Source organism: Oncorhynchus mykiss, chromosome 2 (assembly GCF_057628025.1).
Source record: "Oncorhynchus mykiss isolate SJ-2025 chromosome 2, ASM5762802v1, whole genome shotgun sequence".
In the NCBI taxonomy this organism is placed as follows: Eukaryota; Metazoa; Chordata; class Actinopteri; order Salmoniformes; family Salmonidae; genus Oncorhynchus; species Oncorhynchus mykiss.
The window spans coordinates 48,757,303-48,771,640 of NC_143023.1; the positions used below are offsets into that span (position 1 = coordinate 48,757,303).

The 14,338-nt window shown below is 43.4% G+C and overlaps 1 protein-coding gene and 1 long non-coding RNA gene across 4 annotated transcripts in view; both read right to left on the minus strand.

Moving 5' to 3' along the window:
* Nucleotides 1-557: 557 nt before the first annotated feature.
* On the minus strand, nucleotides 558-4,118 carry LOC149985127 (uncharacterized). The gene is made up of 2 exons (XR_016487004.1): nucleotides 3,470-4,118; nucleotides 558-2,612 (listed from the first exon to the last, which is right to left on the minus strand). It is a non-coding gene; the product is annotated as an uncharacterized LOC149985127 (long non-coding RNA).
* A 1,765-nt stretch (nucleotides 4,119-5,883) lies between these two features.
* ptdss2 (phosphatidylserine synthase 2) overlaps nucleotides 5,884-14,338 on the minus strand; it is a 35,989-nt gene continuing 27,534 nt past the window's right edge. For all 3 annotated transcript variants that reach the window (XM_021564258.3, XM_090201464.1, XM_021564269.3), the window contains exons 6-13: nucleotides 13,380-13,514; nucleotides 12,897-12,947; nucleotides 12,612-12,725; nucleotides 11,993-12,111; nucleotides 11,665-11,779; nucleotides 11,359-11,504; nucleotides 11,078-11,263; nucleotides 5,884-7,688 (exon numbers count right to left, since the gene is read on the minus strand). In XM_021564258.3, coding sequence (XP_021419933.1) covers nucleotides 7,535-7,688; nucleotides 11,078-11,263; nucleotides 11,359-11,504; nucleotides 11,665-11,779; nucleotides 11,993-12,111; nucleotides 12,612-12,725; nucleotides 12,897-12,947; nucleotides 13,380-13,514 — 1,020 coding nt within the window. In that variant the 3' untranslated portion in view covers nucleotides 5,884-7,534. The remainder of the gene's footprint in view (nucleotides 7,689-11,077; nucleotides 11,264-11,358; nucleotides 11,505-11,664; nucleotides 11,780-11,992; nucleotides 12,112-12,611; nucleotides 12,726-12,896; nucleotides 12,948-13,379; nucleotides 13,515-14,338) is intronic.

Consider the following 14,338-nt stretch of genomic DNA (forward strand, 5'->3'; position numbering starts at 1 on the left):
AACCTGTGTCAATTGTGTCAATTTTTTCTATCATACTTGTCACATTTAGTTTCATAAGCGTGAGCCCTCTATGAAGTGTAAAGTCAGAGGGTATTAAGATCATTCCCATAAGAGCGAACAGGCATAGGGTCATCTGCAGCTACTTGTCGAGTGAGATGAGACTTCAATAAAGTCCCTGGCCAACCAGGTAACAGCAAAGCAGTCTGAACATTTGACAGACCTCCCTCAAGTTGCTGGATGCAGGGGAGAGAACTGGGAGAGCAGTGTTGGTGGAGTTGCTTTGTGAGATGGTGTAAACCGTGGAAGGTGTGAACCCATGTTCACAGTTATTCCATTGTTATATAAATGCCAGCTGAAAAGTACCAGCGACCCCGCTGTCAGAGCAGGTCCGCTGAGGCCACGGCCTTGTGTGTCACTAGAGCCGGGCCGTGTAGGTGGAAACACAAACGTCTGCACCTTTTTGGTAAAACATCGGTGTAAATTCTCAGTGGAAATTTGCCATGTGAGCTGCACCATGCATAATTGATGAGTCACAAATAAAGCCAGGACAACAAATGTTCACATTTGTCATTAGATTTTATTGAAAACTTTATAAAATAACATGCTACAGCAGCATTTCATTTTTTTGTTTACTATCCTTTACATGTTCACATTTATTCAAACTGTAGAAAATGGCTTTAACAGCCCTCTCAGACCAACCGCACAGGCAGAGACAGACAGAAGGGATCTGCTGCCCTCTTGTGGCTAAGAGTGGGAGTTCACTTACCCGACACGCCATAGGCCTTTTTACATTTTTTACCTACCTATTTAACTAGGCAAGTCAAACAGATTCGAGTCTCAGAAACACGACCCTAGGAAGCACAGTGACCAAATTTACATGGGCACAGTATTCCGGATAGTAGCTCATATCCCGCTAAAGGTCTTATTCTGGAATTAATAAACGGAATATTCCTCATTTAAGTTATAGGTTAAATGGAATTGTAACAGAAACAGACTTACAGTAGGGCCTATAACCTCTCACATGCAGTGTCATATAATACTATCACTAGCAGTAAAATTATACAACAAATGTCTTGGGAACAAGAATGAAGAATATTAATATTATACTTTTTTTTATTAATCTCTCGGGTCCAGTACGGAGAATCAGCTAAATGAATGACTGAATTATTTTGGTCCGTACGAACTGTGCAGGTAGCCTACCTTTTGGAAGAGATTTCTTTGACAAATCAAATGAAAATATATCACACAACACCCATGATTTGTAAGATTGAGCCTGCGCACTGCACGAAAAACAACAGGAGATTGGTGTGCATGTAAATGTGGTCAATGACTAAGTTCTGGTTTCAATGACACTCTTTTGGCATAGGGGAACCACATCACTGCTTATGCCACTACTTTATCCACTTGAATAAAATACAAAATAGATTTTGGCTGCAACCTTTGCGTCACAAGGTTTTGGCATGTCTGCCTCGTGATTTGTTGGGAGAGTCACCAGATCTCCCCCCATATCAACGTAGGCAATGACATAGTTCCTCTAAGCCAAAAGAGCGCATCATTGAAACCAGACTCTAGTCTCTGTTGCTTGGGGGTCGGGTTTTGGAGAATAAGCAGGTTTGGGGATCAATCTCATTTCAGTGCCGTCAGCTTGAAAAGTAAACATAGAAAACAATGAGCAATTATCAAGCCAATACTTTAAATTTCAATCATCATCATCATCAGAGTTTCCTGAATTGAAATAGAATTGGCCCGAAATCCTGATCCTTCGCAACGGGCACGGTAGACTGAATTCCCAGGCCCACGTCTAAAATAATAATAATTAAAAAAAAAAAAATCTTAGTGTCATCTTCAAGACACTCCAACATAACATAGTACAAGAAAACAGGTACAGACTTAGGGATACTTCAGCTAAACATTTTTTTGTTGTACTTTGTACAGGCAGCCTGCACATTCAAAGGGGGCAAAATGTTCTGAAACCAATTTAAAAACACACACCCCCCCCCCCCCCATTTGGAAAGTATTGATAGCCCTGGGCTTTTTCCACATTGTTACATTACAGCCTTCATCAAACTACACACACACACAATACCCCATAATGACAAAGTGAAAACAGGTTTTTAGAAAATTTTGCAAATGTATTACAAATAAAAAAAACTAAATACCTTATTTACATAAATATTCAGACCCTTTGCAACGAGACACAAAATTGAGCTCAGCTGAATCCTGTTTCCATTGATCAAATTCAATTGATTGGACATGATTTGGGAAGGCACACACCTGTTTATATAAAGGTCCCACAGTTGACAGCGCATGTCAGAGCAAAAACCAAGCCATGAGGTCGAAGGAATTGTCCGTAGAGCTCCGAGACAGGATTGTGTCGAGGCATAGATCTGGGGAAGGTACCAAAACATTTCTGCAGTATTGAAGGTCCCCAAGAACACAGTGGCATCCATCATTCTTAAATGGAAGAAGTTTGGAACCACCAAGAATCTTACAAGAGCTGGCCACTCGACCAAACTGAGCAATTGGGGGAGAAGGGCCTTGGTCAGGGAGGTGACCAAGAACGCGACAGTCACTCTGACAGAGCTCCAGAGTACCTCTGGAGATGGGAGAACCTTCCAGAAGGACAACCATCCCTGAAGCACTCCACCAATCAGGCATTTATGATAGAGCGGCCAGACGGAAGCCCCTCAGTAAAAGGCACGACAGCCCACTTGGAGTTTGCCAAAAGGCACCTAAAGATTCTCTGGTCTGATAACCAAAATGGCACTCTTTGGGCTGAATGCCGAGCATCAGGTCTGGAGGAAACCTGGCACCATCATTACGGTGAAGCATGGTGGTGACAGCATCATCCTGTAGGATGTTCTTCTGCGGCAAGGACTGGGAGTCTAATTAGGATCAAAGCAAAGATGAACAGAGCAAAGTACAGAGATCCTTGATGAAACCCTGCTCCAGAGCGCTTAGGGCCTCAGATTGGGGGTGAAGGTTCACCATCTAACAGGACGACCCTAAGCACACAGCCAAGACAACGCAGGAGTGGCTTCGGGACAAGTATCTAAATGTCCTTGAGTAGCTCAGCCAGAGCCTGGACTTGAACCTGATCAAACATCTCTGAAGAGACTTAAAAGCAGCTGTGCAGCGACACTTCCCATCCAACCTGACAGAGCTTGAGATGATCTGCAAAGAGGAAGAAACTCCCAAAATACTGATGTGTCAAGCTTGTTGCGTCATACCAAAAAGACATGAGGCTGTAATTGCTGCCAAAGGTGCTTCAACAAAGTACTAAGTAAAGGGTCAATCTTGGTTCAATCAGACCAGATAATCTTGTTTCTCATGGTCTGACAGCGGGCTGTTATGTGCCTTTTACTAAGGAGTGGCTTCCGTCTGGCCACCCTACCATAAAAGTCTGATTGGTGGAGTGCTGCAGAGATGGTCGTCCTTCTGGAAGGTTCTCCCATCTCCACAGAGGAACTCTAGAGCTCTAGGAAGAGTCTTTGTGGTTCCAAACTTCCTCCATTTAAGAATGATGGAGGCCACTGTGTTCTTGGGGATCTACAATGCTCCAAACATTTTTTGATACTCTTCCACCAGATCTGTGCCTCGACACAATCCCGTCTCGGAGCTCTACGGACAACTCCTTCGACCTAATGGTAGGGTTTTTGATCTGACATGCACGGTCAACTATGGGACCTTATATTTCCAAATCATGTCCAATCAATTTAAACATTTACCACAGGTGGACTCCAATGAAGTTGTAGAAATATCAAGGATGATCAATGGAAACAGAATGCACCTGAGCTCAATTTCGAGTCTCATAGAAAAGGGTCTGAATACTTAGGTAAACAAGGCATCAGTTTCTAGATATATACAATTGCAAAAAATAAAATAAACTTTTCGCCTTGACATGAGGTATTGTGTGTAGATTTAATTTTTTATTTTTTTAAATCCATTTTAGAATAGGGCCGTAACATAAAATGTGGAAAAGATCAAGGGGTCTGAATACTTTCCAAAGGCACTGTACACACACTACCGGTAAAAAGTTAAAACACACACTCATTCAAGGGTTTTTCTTAATGTTTCACTATTTTCTACATTGTAGAATAATAATGAAGACATCAAAACTATATGGAATCATGTAGTAACCAAAACTGTCAAACCAATAAAATATTTTATATTTGAGATTCTTCAAAATAGCCACCCTTTGCCTTGACAGATTTGCACACTCTTGGCATTTTCTCAACCAGCTTCATGAGGTAGTCACCAGGAACGCATTTCAATTAACAGGGGTGCCTTGTTAAAAGTTAATTTGTGGAATTTTTCCTTTTTAATGCCTTTGAGCCAATCAGTTGTGTTGTGACAAGGTAGGGGTGGTATACAGAAGATAGCCCTATTTGGAAAAATACCAAGTGCATATTATGGCAAGAACAGCTCAAATAAGCAAGATAAACAGTCCATCATTACTTTAAGACATTAAGGTCAGTCAATACGGAACATTTCAAGAACTTTAAAAGTTTCTTCAAGTGCAGTCGCAAAAACCATCAAGGTCTATGATGAAACTGGCTATCATGAGGACCACCACAGGAAAAGAAGACCTCTGCTGCAGAGGATAAGTTCATTAGTTACCAGCCTCAGAAATTGCAGTCCAAATAAATGCTTCAGAGTTCAAGTAACAGACACATCTCTACATCAACTGTTCAGAGGAGACCGTGTGAATCAGGCCTTCAAGGTCAAATTGCTGAAAAGAAACCACTACTAAAGGACACCAATACGAATTAGAGACTTGCTTGGACCAAGATACACAAACAATGGACATTAGACCGGTAGAAATGTGTCCTTTGGTCTGATGAGTCCAAATTGGAGATTTTTGGTTCCAACCGGCGTGTCTTTGTGAGACGCGGTGTGGGTGAATGGATGATCTCCGCATGTGTATTTCCCACCGTAAAGCACGGAACTGGTGTTATGGTGCTTTGCTGGTGACACTGTCCGATTTATTTAACATTCAACGGACACTTAACCAGCATGGCTACCACAGCATTCTGCAGAGATATCCCATCTGGTTTGCACTTAGTGGGAATACCATTTGTTCTTCAACAGGATAAATGACCCAACACACCTCCAGGCTGTGTAAGGACTATTTGACCAAGAAGAAGGGTGATGGAGTGCTGCATCAGATGACTTGGCCTCCACAATCACCCGACCTCAAGCAAATTGAGATGGTTTGGGATGAGTTGGACCGCTGAGTGAAGGAAAAGCAGCCAACAAGTACTCAGCACATGTGGGAACTCCTTCAAAACTGTTGGAAAAGTATTCCAGGTGAAGCTGGTTGAGAGAATGCCAAGAGTGGGCAAAGCCGTCAAGGAAAAGGGTGGCTACTTTGAAGAATCAAATCTAAAATATATTTTGATTTGTTAAATAAAACAAAAATGGGTTACATGATTCCATATGTGTTATTTCATAACTTGATGTCTTCACTATTATTCTACAATGTAGAAAATGGTAAAAATAAAGAAAAACCCTTGAGTAGGTGTGTGAACTTTTGACTGGTACTGTGCACAGACAGACAGACAGATATATATAGAGAGAGATATATATATATATATATATATGTATGTGTGTGTGTGTATATATGTATATATAATGTATGTATGCATGTACACATACATATATACACACAAATATATATACAGACATATATACACACAAACACACATGTATACATATACGCCATAATTTTCAGAAACATTTCTGGAAGGAGAGAGGAAAAGCATGACAATTAAAAAAAAGGAACATTTTGAGAAATATATATATATATATATAGACTTCAATGGCAAACTCCTCTGATTCTACGTTGCACTACAGCCCAGTTTATAACCACCACATAACATGTTAAATAATTGGTGTTTAATGAGAAGCCGCCTTATTTTAAGGTTTAGAGCTGCTGGTTTACATTCACAATATATTATAAATGGCATTAAGCATGTTCTAGGTCACATCAGGCAGTTTGGAACTATTTAGCACAAGTCTTCTACTCTCCATCCAGTGACATACACACAAATACCTATTGCGACTCACAACTAGTTATTTTACATTGGATGGTGCTTGTAATTACACATGGAATCAAGGTGCCGAAGTTCATGTCCCAGCAAGAGTCACCATTGAGCCCCGAGCAGTGCAAAGGCTGCCCATTTTAGTCTTATCTTTGTGATGTGCTTTTTTTCTCCCTTATTTATTGGGAGGGTGATCACCAACACAAGTGGATTAAGTCTGTAGCCAACATCCACAATGTGGACACCTCTCCACGCAAAAGAAGTCCCTTCATGTCATCTAGGCTTGATAGTCACCCATGATGAACAGTGCGGTGAGGGCCAAAGGGTTATATAATACTGTAGCTACCACTTCAACTTGAAAGCCCACACTAATTGTTACCCGTCACCTGGCTTTTGGCTATTCTGAGACGTATTTCCCATGAATGACGCCAGTGTGATTAATTAAGACGTTAAAGAGCCTAATTAAATACAGGTGTGTCAGACATGGTTCACATTTCTCCAATGGCTGTGTGTGCCCTGCATTCTTTAAGCATATTTAGAATTGTACAGATGTTCATTCTGTATTTAAAAGCTTGTTTTGGCCAGCTTTGCATCCCTCCTTTGCATCCAATTTGGTTTGAATACCATCGTCTGTCATGTTACAGCCATCATTACCACATGTTACTAGGATATAACGATTGCAATCCACGGCATTGGGACTTAATTGCCCTAGCGCAGGTTGAGTGGCACAGCCCTAATGGTTTAGACCAGGGTTTCCCCAAACGCGACCCTGGGGCGCCCCCCTGGGTGCACGTTCTGTTTTTTACACAGCTGATTCAAATAACCAACTCCTCATCAAACGGTGATCATTTGAGTCAGCTGTGTAGTGCTAGAGGATAAAACATGCACCCGGGGGAGTCCCAGGACCGAGTTTGGGAATCCCTGCTTTAGCAGAAAATGGCTTGAACAGGGATTTGTTCAAAGCTTTGGCTGTTATTTAGCTTGTAAGTAAGTATGTTTGCTGGCCCCTTGGGGGGGTTCGGTTCCTCTCCCTCCCAACCCTTAATTCATCCTGATTACATTTTAAGTTAACATAATTCTGCCACTGTGAAAACAAAATCCATCATCTGTCCCAACCCTTTGTGATTTTTTGGACCCAATTAAATTTCAACATATAACAAAATAATAAAATCGCCCCCGTAAAGTTCCCAGCACGATTACACAATGAACGTACATGAGGTAAATCCCTGTAGTATGGGATAGCTAGCTGACACCACAACCCCAAATCCCTGTTCGGTGTTTTGTTCTGTGATTAGTGTTAACAGTGAAAAGCCAGCACAGGAATGACTATGACACTGTTCAGGTAGGCACAAGAACAACATCCCCCTTCCCCCAGACACACCTCTACATTTGTGATCCAGGCGCCCTGCGTGTGTATGGCGCTGCAGCGCTTTGCGGCTCTTTTTTTTGTGTCCCTTTCCCCACCCCCTACCAGCGGCAGGCTCCGCCTCTCAGGACTTCCTGTGTCGGAGAGACTCGGAGATGCCGTTGAGTTTGCTGCGTCCCGACGGGGTTGCCGTGCCACCGTTGCCATGGGGACGGCCGCAGTCCCCTGTGACCTCCTGCTTCCGTCGGCGAGCGTCTTTGTAGCGGAGAGTGATGTCACTGCGGGTAGAGCAGAGGAGGAGAGTCAAGGGGGACACAGTGGCGCACACACACGTATAAGGATGTTCACCAGCCTACATAGGCCTAAACGTTAGCACATTTCTTCACACACTTACAAATACCCTGATTCTAAAGCACCCCCAATGGTTATGAACACGCTCACCCCATCCTCCCTAAGGGACAGTGTAGAATAGTAAGACATACAGTTGGGGGGGAGGAGACCACTTGTCAAGTCTGTTTAAAGACGGCATGTCCAGACTACATGCGGCTAATATATATATATATATATATATATATATATATATATATATATATATATATATATATATATATATATAGACAGTTGGTGGAAGGTGCAGGGTGAGGAGCTGCTGATCTGATTGGCTATCAGAGGATGGCGGGTGGGGTCAGCATGCTGACTGACAGGCTGAAGCTCCTGTAATACAGCCAGGACGGCCAACCCTCTTGTTGAGAGCTACTGGGTGTGCTCCGGCCCTGCTTTAACACACCGGATTCAGTTAATCAAGCTTACCCGGCTCCTGCGCTGCTGATTTGTAGAATTATGTGTGTTCAAGCAAAAATGTTGACCGCTGAGGGTACTAAAGGACTAGAGTTGAGAAACTGCATGCACCCAAGGAGGGTAGCCATCTCTCTCTCCAGAAGGAAGGTAGCTCTCTCTTTCTCTCTCCAGAAGGAGGGTAGCTCTCCAGAAGGGGGGTAGCTGTCCAGAAGGGGGGTTGGCCACACTGGGTTTGCCAGGGAGAATCGTTAGAAAAGTCCTCAGAGATAACATGACACGTCAGCTTTAGAAAACCAGCCTTGAGTTAAGTCATTTTTCTACTTCTTGCAGGGTGACATGGCATGTTACAGGAAATAATCATTGACACAGCATCACACCACCAGCTCATGCCATGTCATACTTTATAAACTGTGTTGGTGTCTGAGGAATGAGTCATAGTGCATTCGGAAAGTATTCAGACCTTCACTTTTTCCACATTTCATTAAGTTACAGCCTTATTCAAAAATTGTTAAATTGTTTTCCCCCCCCTCATCAATCCACACACAATAACCCATAACGACAAAGCAAAAACAGGTTTAGAAATGGTTGCAAATGTATTAAAAATAAAAACTGAAATGACTAATTTACATAAGTATTCAGGCCATTTACTCAGTACTTTGTTTAAGCACCTGTGGCAGTGATTACAGCCTCGAGTCTTCTTGGGAATGACACTACAAGCTTGGCACACCTGTATTTGGGGAGTTACTCCCATTCTTCTCTGTAGATCTTCTCAAGCTCTGCCAGGTTGGATGGGGAGCATTGCTGCAGTTATTTTCAGACCTCTCCTGAGATGTTCGATTGGGTTCAAGGCCCGACTCTGGCTGGGCCACTCAAGGACATTCAGAGACTTGTCACGAAGTCACTCCTGCATTGTCTTGGCTGTGTGCTTAGGGTCATTGTCCTGTTGGAAGGTAAACCTTTACCCCAGCCTGAGGTCCTGAGTGCTCTGGAGCAGGTTTTCATCAAGGATCTCTGTACTTTGCTCCATTCATCTGTCCCTTGATCCTGACTAGTCTCCCAGTCCCTGCTGCTGAAGAAAATCCCCACAGCATGATGCTGCCACCACCATGCTTCACTGTAGGGATGGTGCCAGGTTTCTTCCAGACGTGACACTTGGTATTCAAGCCAAAAAGTTTAATCAGACCAGAGAATCTTGTTTCTCCTGGTCTGAGAGTCCTTTGGCAAACTCCAAGTGGGCTGTCGTGCCTTTTACTGAGGAGTGGCTTCCGTCTGGCCACTCTAAAAATAAAGGCTTGATTGGTGGAGTGCTGCAGAGATGGTTGTCCTTCTGGAAGGTTCTCCCATATCCACAGAGGAACTCTGGAGCTCTGTCAGAGTGACCACCAGGTTCCTGGTCGCCTCCCTGACCAAGGCCCTTCTCCCCGATTGCGCAGTTTGGCGTGGAGGCCAGCTCTAGGAAGAGACTTGGTGGTTCCAATCTTCTTCCATTTAAGACTGATGGAGGCCACTTGTCTTGGGGACCTTAAATGCAGCAGAAATGTTTTGGTACCCTTCCCCAGATCTGTGCCTAGACACAATCCTGTCTCGGCACTCTACAGACAATTCCTTTGACCTATTGGCTTGGTTTTTGCTCTGACATGCATTGTCATCACTGGGACCTTATACAGACAGGTGTTTGCCTTTCCAAATCATGTCCAATCAATTGAATTTACCACAGGTGGACTCCAATCATGTTGTAGAAACATCTCAAGGATGATCAATGGAAAAAGGATGCACCAGAGCTCAATTTAGAGTGAATACTTACGTAAATAAGGTATGTTTTTATATATTTTTTTAAATACAATTTTCCAAAATTACTAAACCTGTTTTCGCTTTGTCATTATGGGCCATTGTGTGTAAATTGATGAGGATTTTCTCTTTTATCAATTTTAGAATAAGGCTGTAAACGTAACAAATTGTGGAAAAAGGAGTCTGAACACTTTCCGAATGCACTGTAGTTAGTCATAGCTTTCCAAATGTTCCAGAATGGCACTTTGAAGTGTGCAGTTGACAACTTCCACTTCATTTAGTGTTTTCACTGATCAAACCCTTTTCTAATTGAGGAACAATCTGAGAGAGAAAAAAGACAAAAAGGCCCGAGTGTGAGGTCAGAAAACAAAACAAAAAAACAGGAAGAGGATAGTAGTACGACACGGCAGAACCGAAAACAACACGCATCATGAGATGGATTGATTCTGTGGAGGAAAACATGGATCCATTTTGGATCCAGAGAAGGTGAGGTGGTGGGTGATGATGGCACCAACGGCAGACCACCGCTACGTAGGAGAAGAGGCACAGCCTCGCTCCTACACCTACCTCACTGGACATGAACATTGCCGCTAAGAACGAGAAGGGACAGCAGGAGGGGTGGAGAAAACAGACGAGAAGCTTTAACATGCGGGGCTAATATACCCAGTCACGTCCAGCATGAGGGGAGGGGGGCAACATAAAAGAAAAATTGCACACTCAACCACGCAAAAAACAACCATTATACCATATACCATGAACAGGAAAAAAAATAAGAAAAAAAAAATGATAACATATTACATTACTAAAATAATAAAATGGGCAGCTAATGAACATAAGCTTCCATGAAGAATCAACATAAACATGAATTTCATGCAAGGCATTTCTTAACATTCCATTCATTTAATGAATTGATAAGTGTTACCAAAGCACGTCTGCATGGCACAGGTAACAGAAAAGACCAGAACGACTCCAGTTCATGACCCGAACACTGCTGAAGACCTCTTTTACGGTATATACACATTCTTGTCATTATTGCTATGTTCTACAACAGAGGAGACAGGCAGACTGGTTGGCAGCTTACCGGATGAAGAAGCGCCACAATGTCCAGCTGAGGATGAGGACGATGCCCAGGAACCAGCATTGGGTGACGAAGAAGGGGATGGGCAGCATGATGGTCCTGGGGTCGTATTTGACTACGATGAGGAACTCGGTCACGGTGATGGCCGCCACCAGCCACGCCTGCTGCCCCAGCTTCCTATAGAACTTCCTGAGGGAGGACGGAGTAGACAGAGACGGAGGATTTAATTGCTCGTCAGTTGTAAAGACACACTGCACACAATACATAGTGTTACTAATACTCACGGGTCGTCCATGAAGTCGTAGATCTCCCTCATGGCCACTCCGCCCACGTTGACAAAGAAGACGAGGCGAAGCAACACCAGGTAGTGCTCCGGAGGCATCCACAGCACAAACTTCAGGTAGAAGGTGTTCAGCTCCGCCAGCAGGAACTAACGGAGAGAACAAGAGAGATTACAGGTCAGAGGAGGAAGACTTGAGTAGAGAGAGATAAGCGACAGATTTAGTGTGGGTGAGAGTGAAAGTGAGCGCAACCTAGACAGAGAGTGACAGTCGACAAAGAGTTAAGTGAGAGGAATGAGAGAGTCTCACCATGAAGATGATTCCCAGGACAGCCAGCCACCTGCGTAGGTTGGAGGCAGGCTTCCACTCAAACTTGACCCAGCTGTAGGGTGTGAACTGGAAGGCCATGCGCTTGATCTTCCCCCTGATTAACAGACACACACATATCGTACACTATCCATCCCGAATAAGAAATGAGAACATTCTATAAAAATAAAAAAAACTACTACAAACTCTTTGATGGGAGAATATTAGTTAAGTAAACAACGGCCATATCTATAACTCTTATGACATTGGGACTTCTTTGTGCACAAGCTTAAGGAAGCGTAACCAAGGTGACAGGAGGTGGGCAGCGTACTTGTATGTGGGGATGTTCCACAGTCCCTGCCACTGGTAGGGCTTCATAGACAGCCAGCCTAAGGTCTTCATCCCAGCGTAGATCCCCAGGCCATTACACACCAGCACATCCATGATCCACTGAAAAACAGACATGACATTTAGGATTCACAGAACAAGACATGGCAATTCCGCATTCTCTAAAGACAAAATCCTAACTCAAGCTTTCTGCACATAACATTCAGTATCTACTGACTAACACATCATTCAGTATCTACTTACAGGGAGACCGATCTACTGACGGGGCGGCAGGTAGCCTAGTGGTTAGTGTTGGGCCAGTAACCGAATGGTTGCTAGATTGAAGCCCCGAGCTGACAAGGTAAAAATCTGTCGTTCTGCCCCTGAACAAGGCAATTAACCCACTGTTCCTAGGCCGTCATTGTAAATAAGAATTTGTTCTCAACTTGCCTACTTAAATAAAAGGTCAAAAACAATTATTTATTTTTTTACATTCAACTGACAGACACTTGAAATTCAGTAAAGTCAGTTGCTTTGAATTGCCTCCTAGTATCAAACATCCATTATCCAAACTCAACAGTGGACAAACATATCCTCGTGTGTTATGAAGAAGAGGTACATACATGGTCCCACCAGCACTCAGAGAAGTTGGGAAGCTGGTGCTCCAGACTGTACTCCAGGAACTCAAACATCACGCTGATGATCATACACATCCACCAGTCTCTGATCACAAGTGTCTGACAGAAGAAGGGAGGGAGATGGGAGACGTGAATGTTGTGGCTTTCTGTAAGCAGTTGCCCACCACTGTGTATGTCGTCGTCATATTGCCAACTCTACCTTTAATCCAGTATTAATGCTAATCAAGCATGAAATATAGGCTTAAAATACAGTACACTACTCAGACCCACCTTAATATACCAGCCAAGAAAGTGAGCGGGGACAAAGCCATCCATCTTGTCCTGCAAAAATAGCATTTGTGTAATATTTTTTAACCTGTGTCAGTGATCTTTGGGACGGCCCTTTTACAACCATGTTGACAAAGAACTGAGAACCTTGTTTGACGCGGACAACAGTGGATTGAAATATCTGTGGAAATTAGTGATTAATGAGTGGAATTTATGGTTACAAAATTAAAAAGCCCACAGAAAGCCAACATTTGAGTGTACAGTCCACTAGGGCAGTCTGTTGGCTTAAGGGAACCCAGTAGGAGCCCTGAGTGAAGTATTACTCCGTCGAGCAAGACAGAGAGACAGACAGAAAGCGAGAGAGTCACCTAGAAAGCGAAAGAGAGAGACACACCGAGAAAGAGAAATGTCTTTAGTGTCACAGTCCCTGCAGGTGCCACCATTGCTGTTGTGCTACAGGTTAATGTGTGCGCGCACGTGTCTTACCCAGATGTTATGCCAGGGGTCGGTGGTGTTCCCCGGGTCGTATATGAGGCAGTTGCCGCCATAGTCCCTCTCCGGCAGGGCTACCCCCAGTTTGGGGTCAATGTACTTCATAAACTGTCTCCCATCACGGACCGTCTAATGAATGAGGGTAAATTAAGTATACACAAATAGATAGACAAGTACTAAATACTATGTATACTGAACAAAAACAAATGCAACATGTAGTGTTGGTCCCATGTTTCATGAGCTGAAATAAAAGACCCCAGAAATGTTTCAGACACACAAAAGGCTTCCCTCTCAAATGTTGTGCAAACATTTTTTTACATCCCTGTGTGTGAACATTTCTCCTTTGCCAAGATAATCCATCCACCTGACAGGTGTGGCATATCAAGAAGCTGATTAAACAGCATGATCATTACACAGGTGCACCTTGTGCTGGGGGACAATAAAAGGCCACTTTAAAATGTGCAGTTGTCACACAGCACAATGCCACAGATGCCTCAAGTTGAGGGAGTGTGCAATTGGCATGCTGACTGCAGGAATGTCTACCAGAGCTGTTGCCAGAGAATGGAATGTTAATTTCTACCAGAAACCGTCTCCAATGTCGTTTTTGAAAATTTGGCAGTACGTCCAACCGGCCTCACAACCGCAGACCACGTGTAACCACGCCAGCCAGTCATCAGACTAGCCTCCCAGACGGCTGATGAAACAGAGGAGCATTTCTACCTGTAATCAAGCCCTTTTGTGGGGAAAAAAACTAATTCCTGACTCCCAGGTCCACCCATGGCTGCTCACCTGCTCCGTCGTGTGAAATCCATAGATTATGGCCTAATTTATTTATTTCAATTGACTGATTTCCTTATATGAACTTCAACTCAGTAAAATTGTTGAAATTGCTGCAGTTGCGTTTAGATTTTTGTTCAGTATACTTTGAACATAACTTCTCAATGTACATAGAG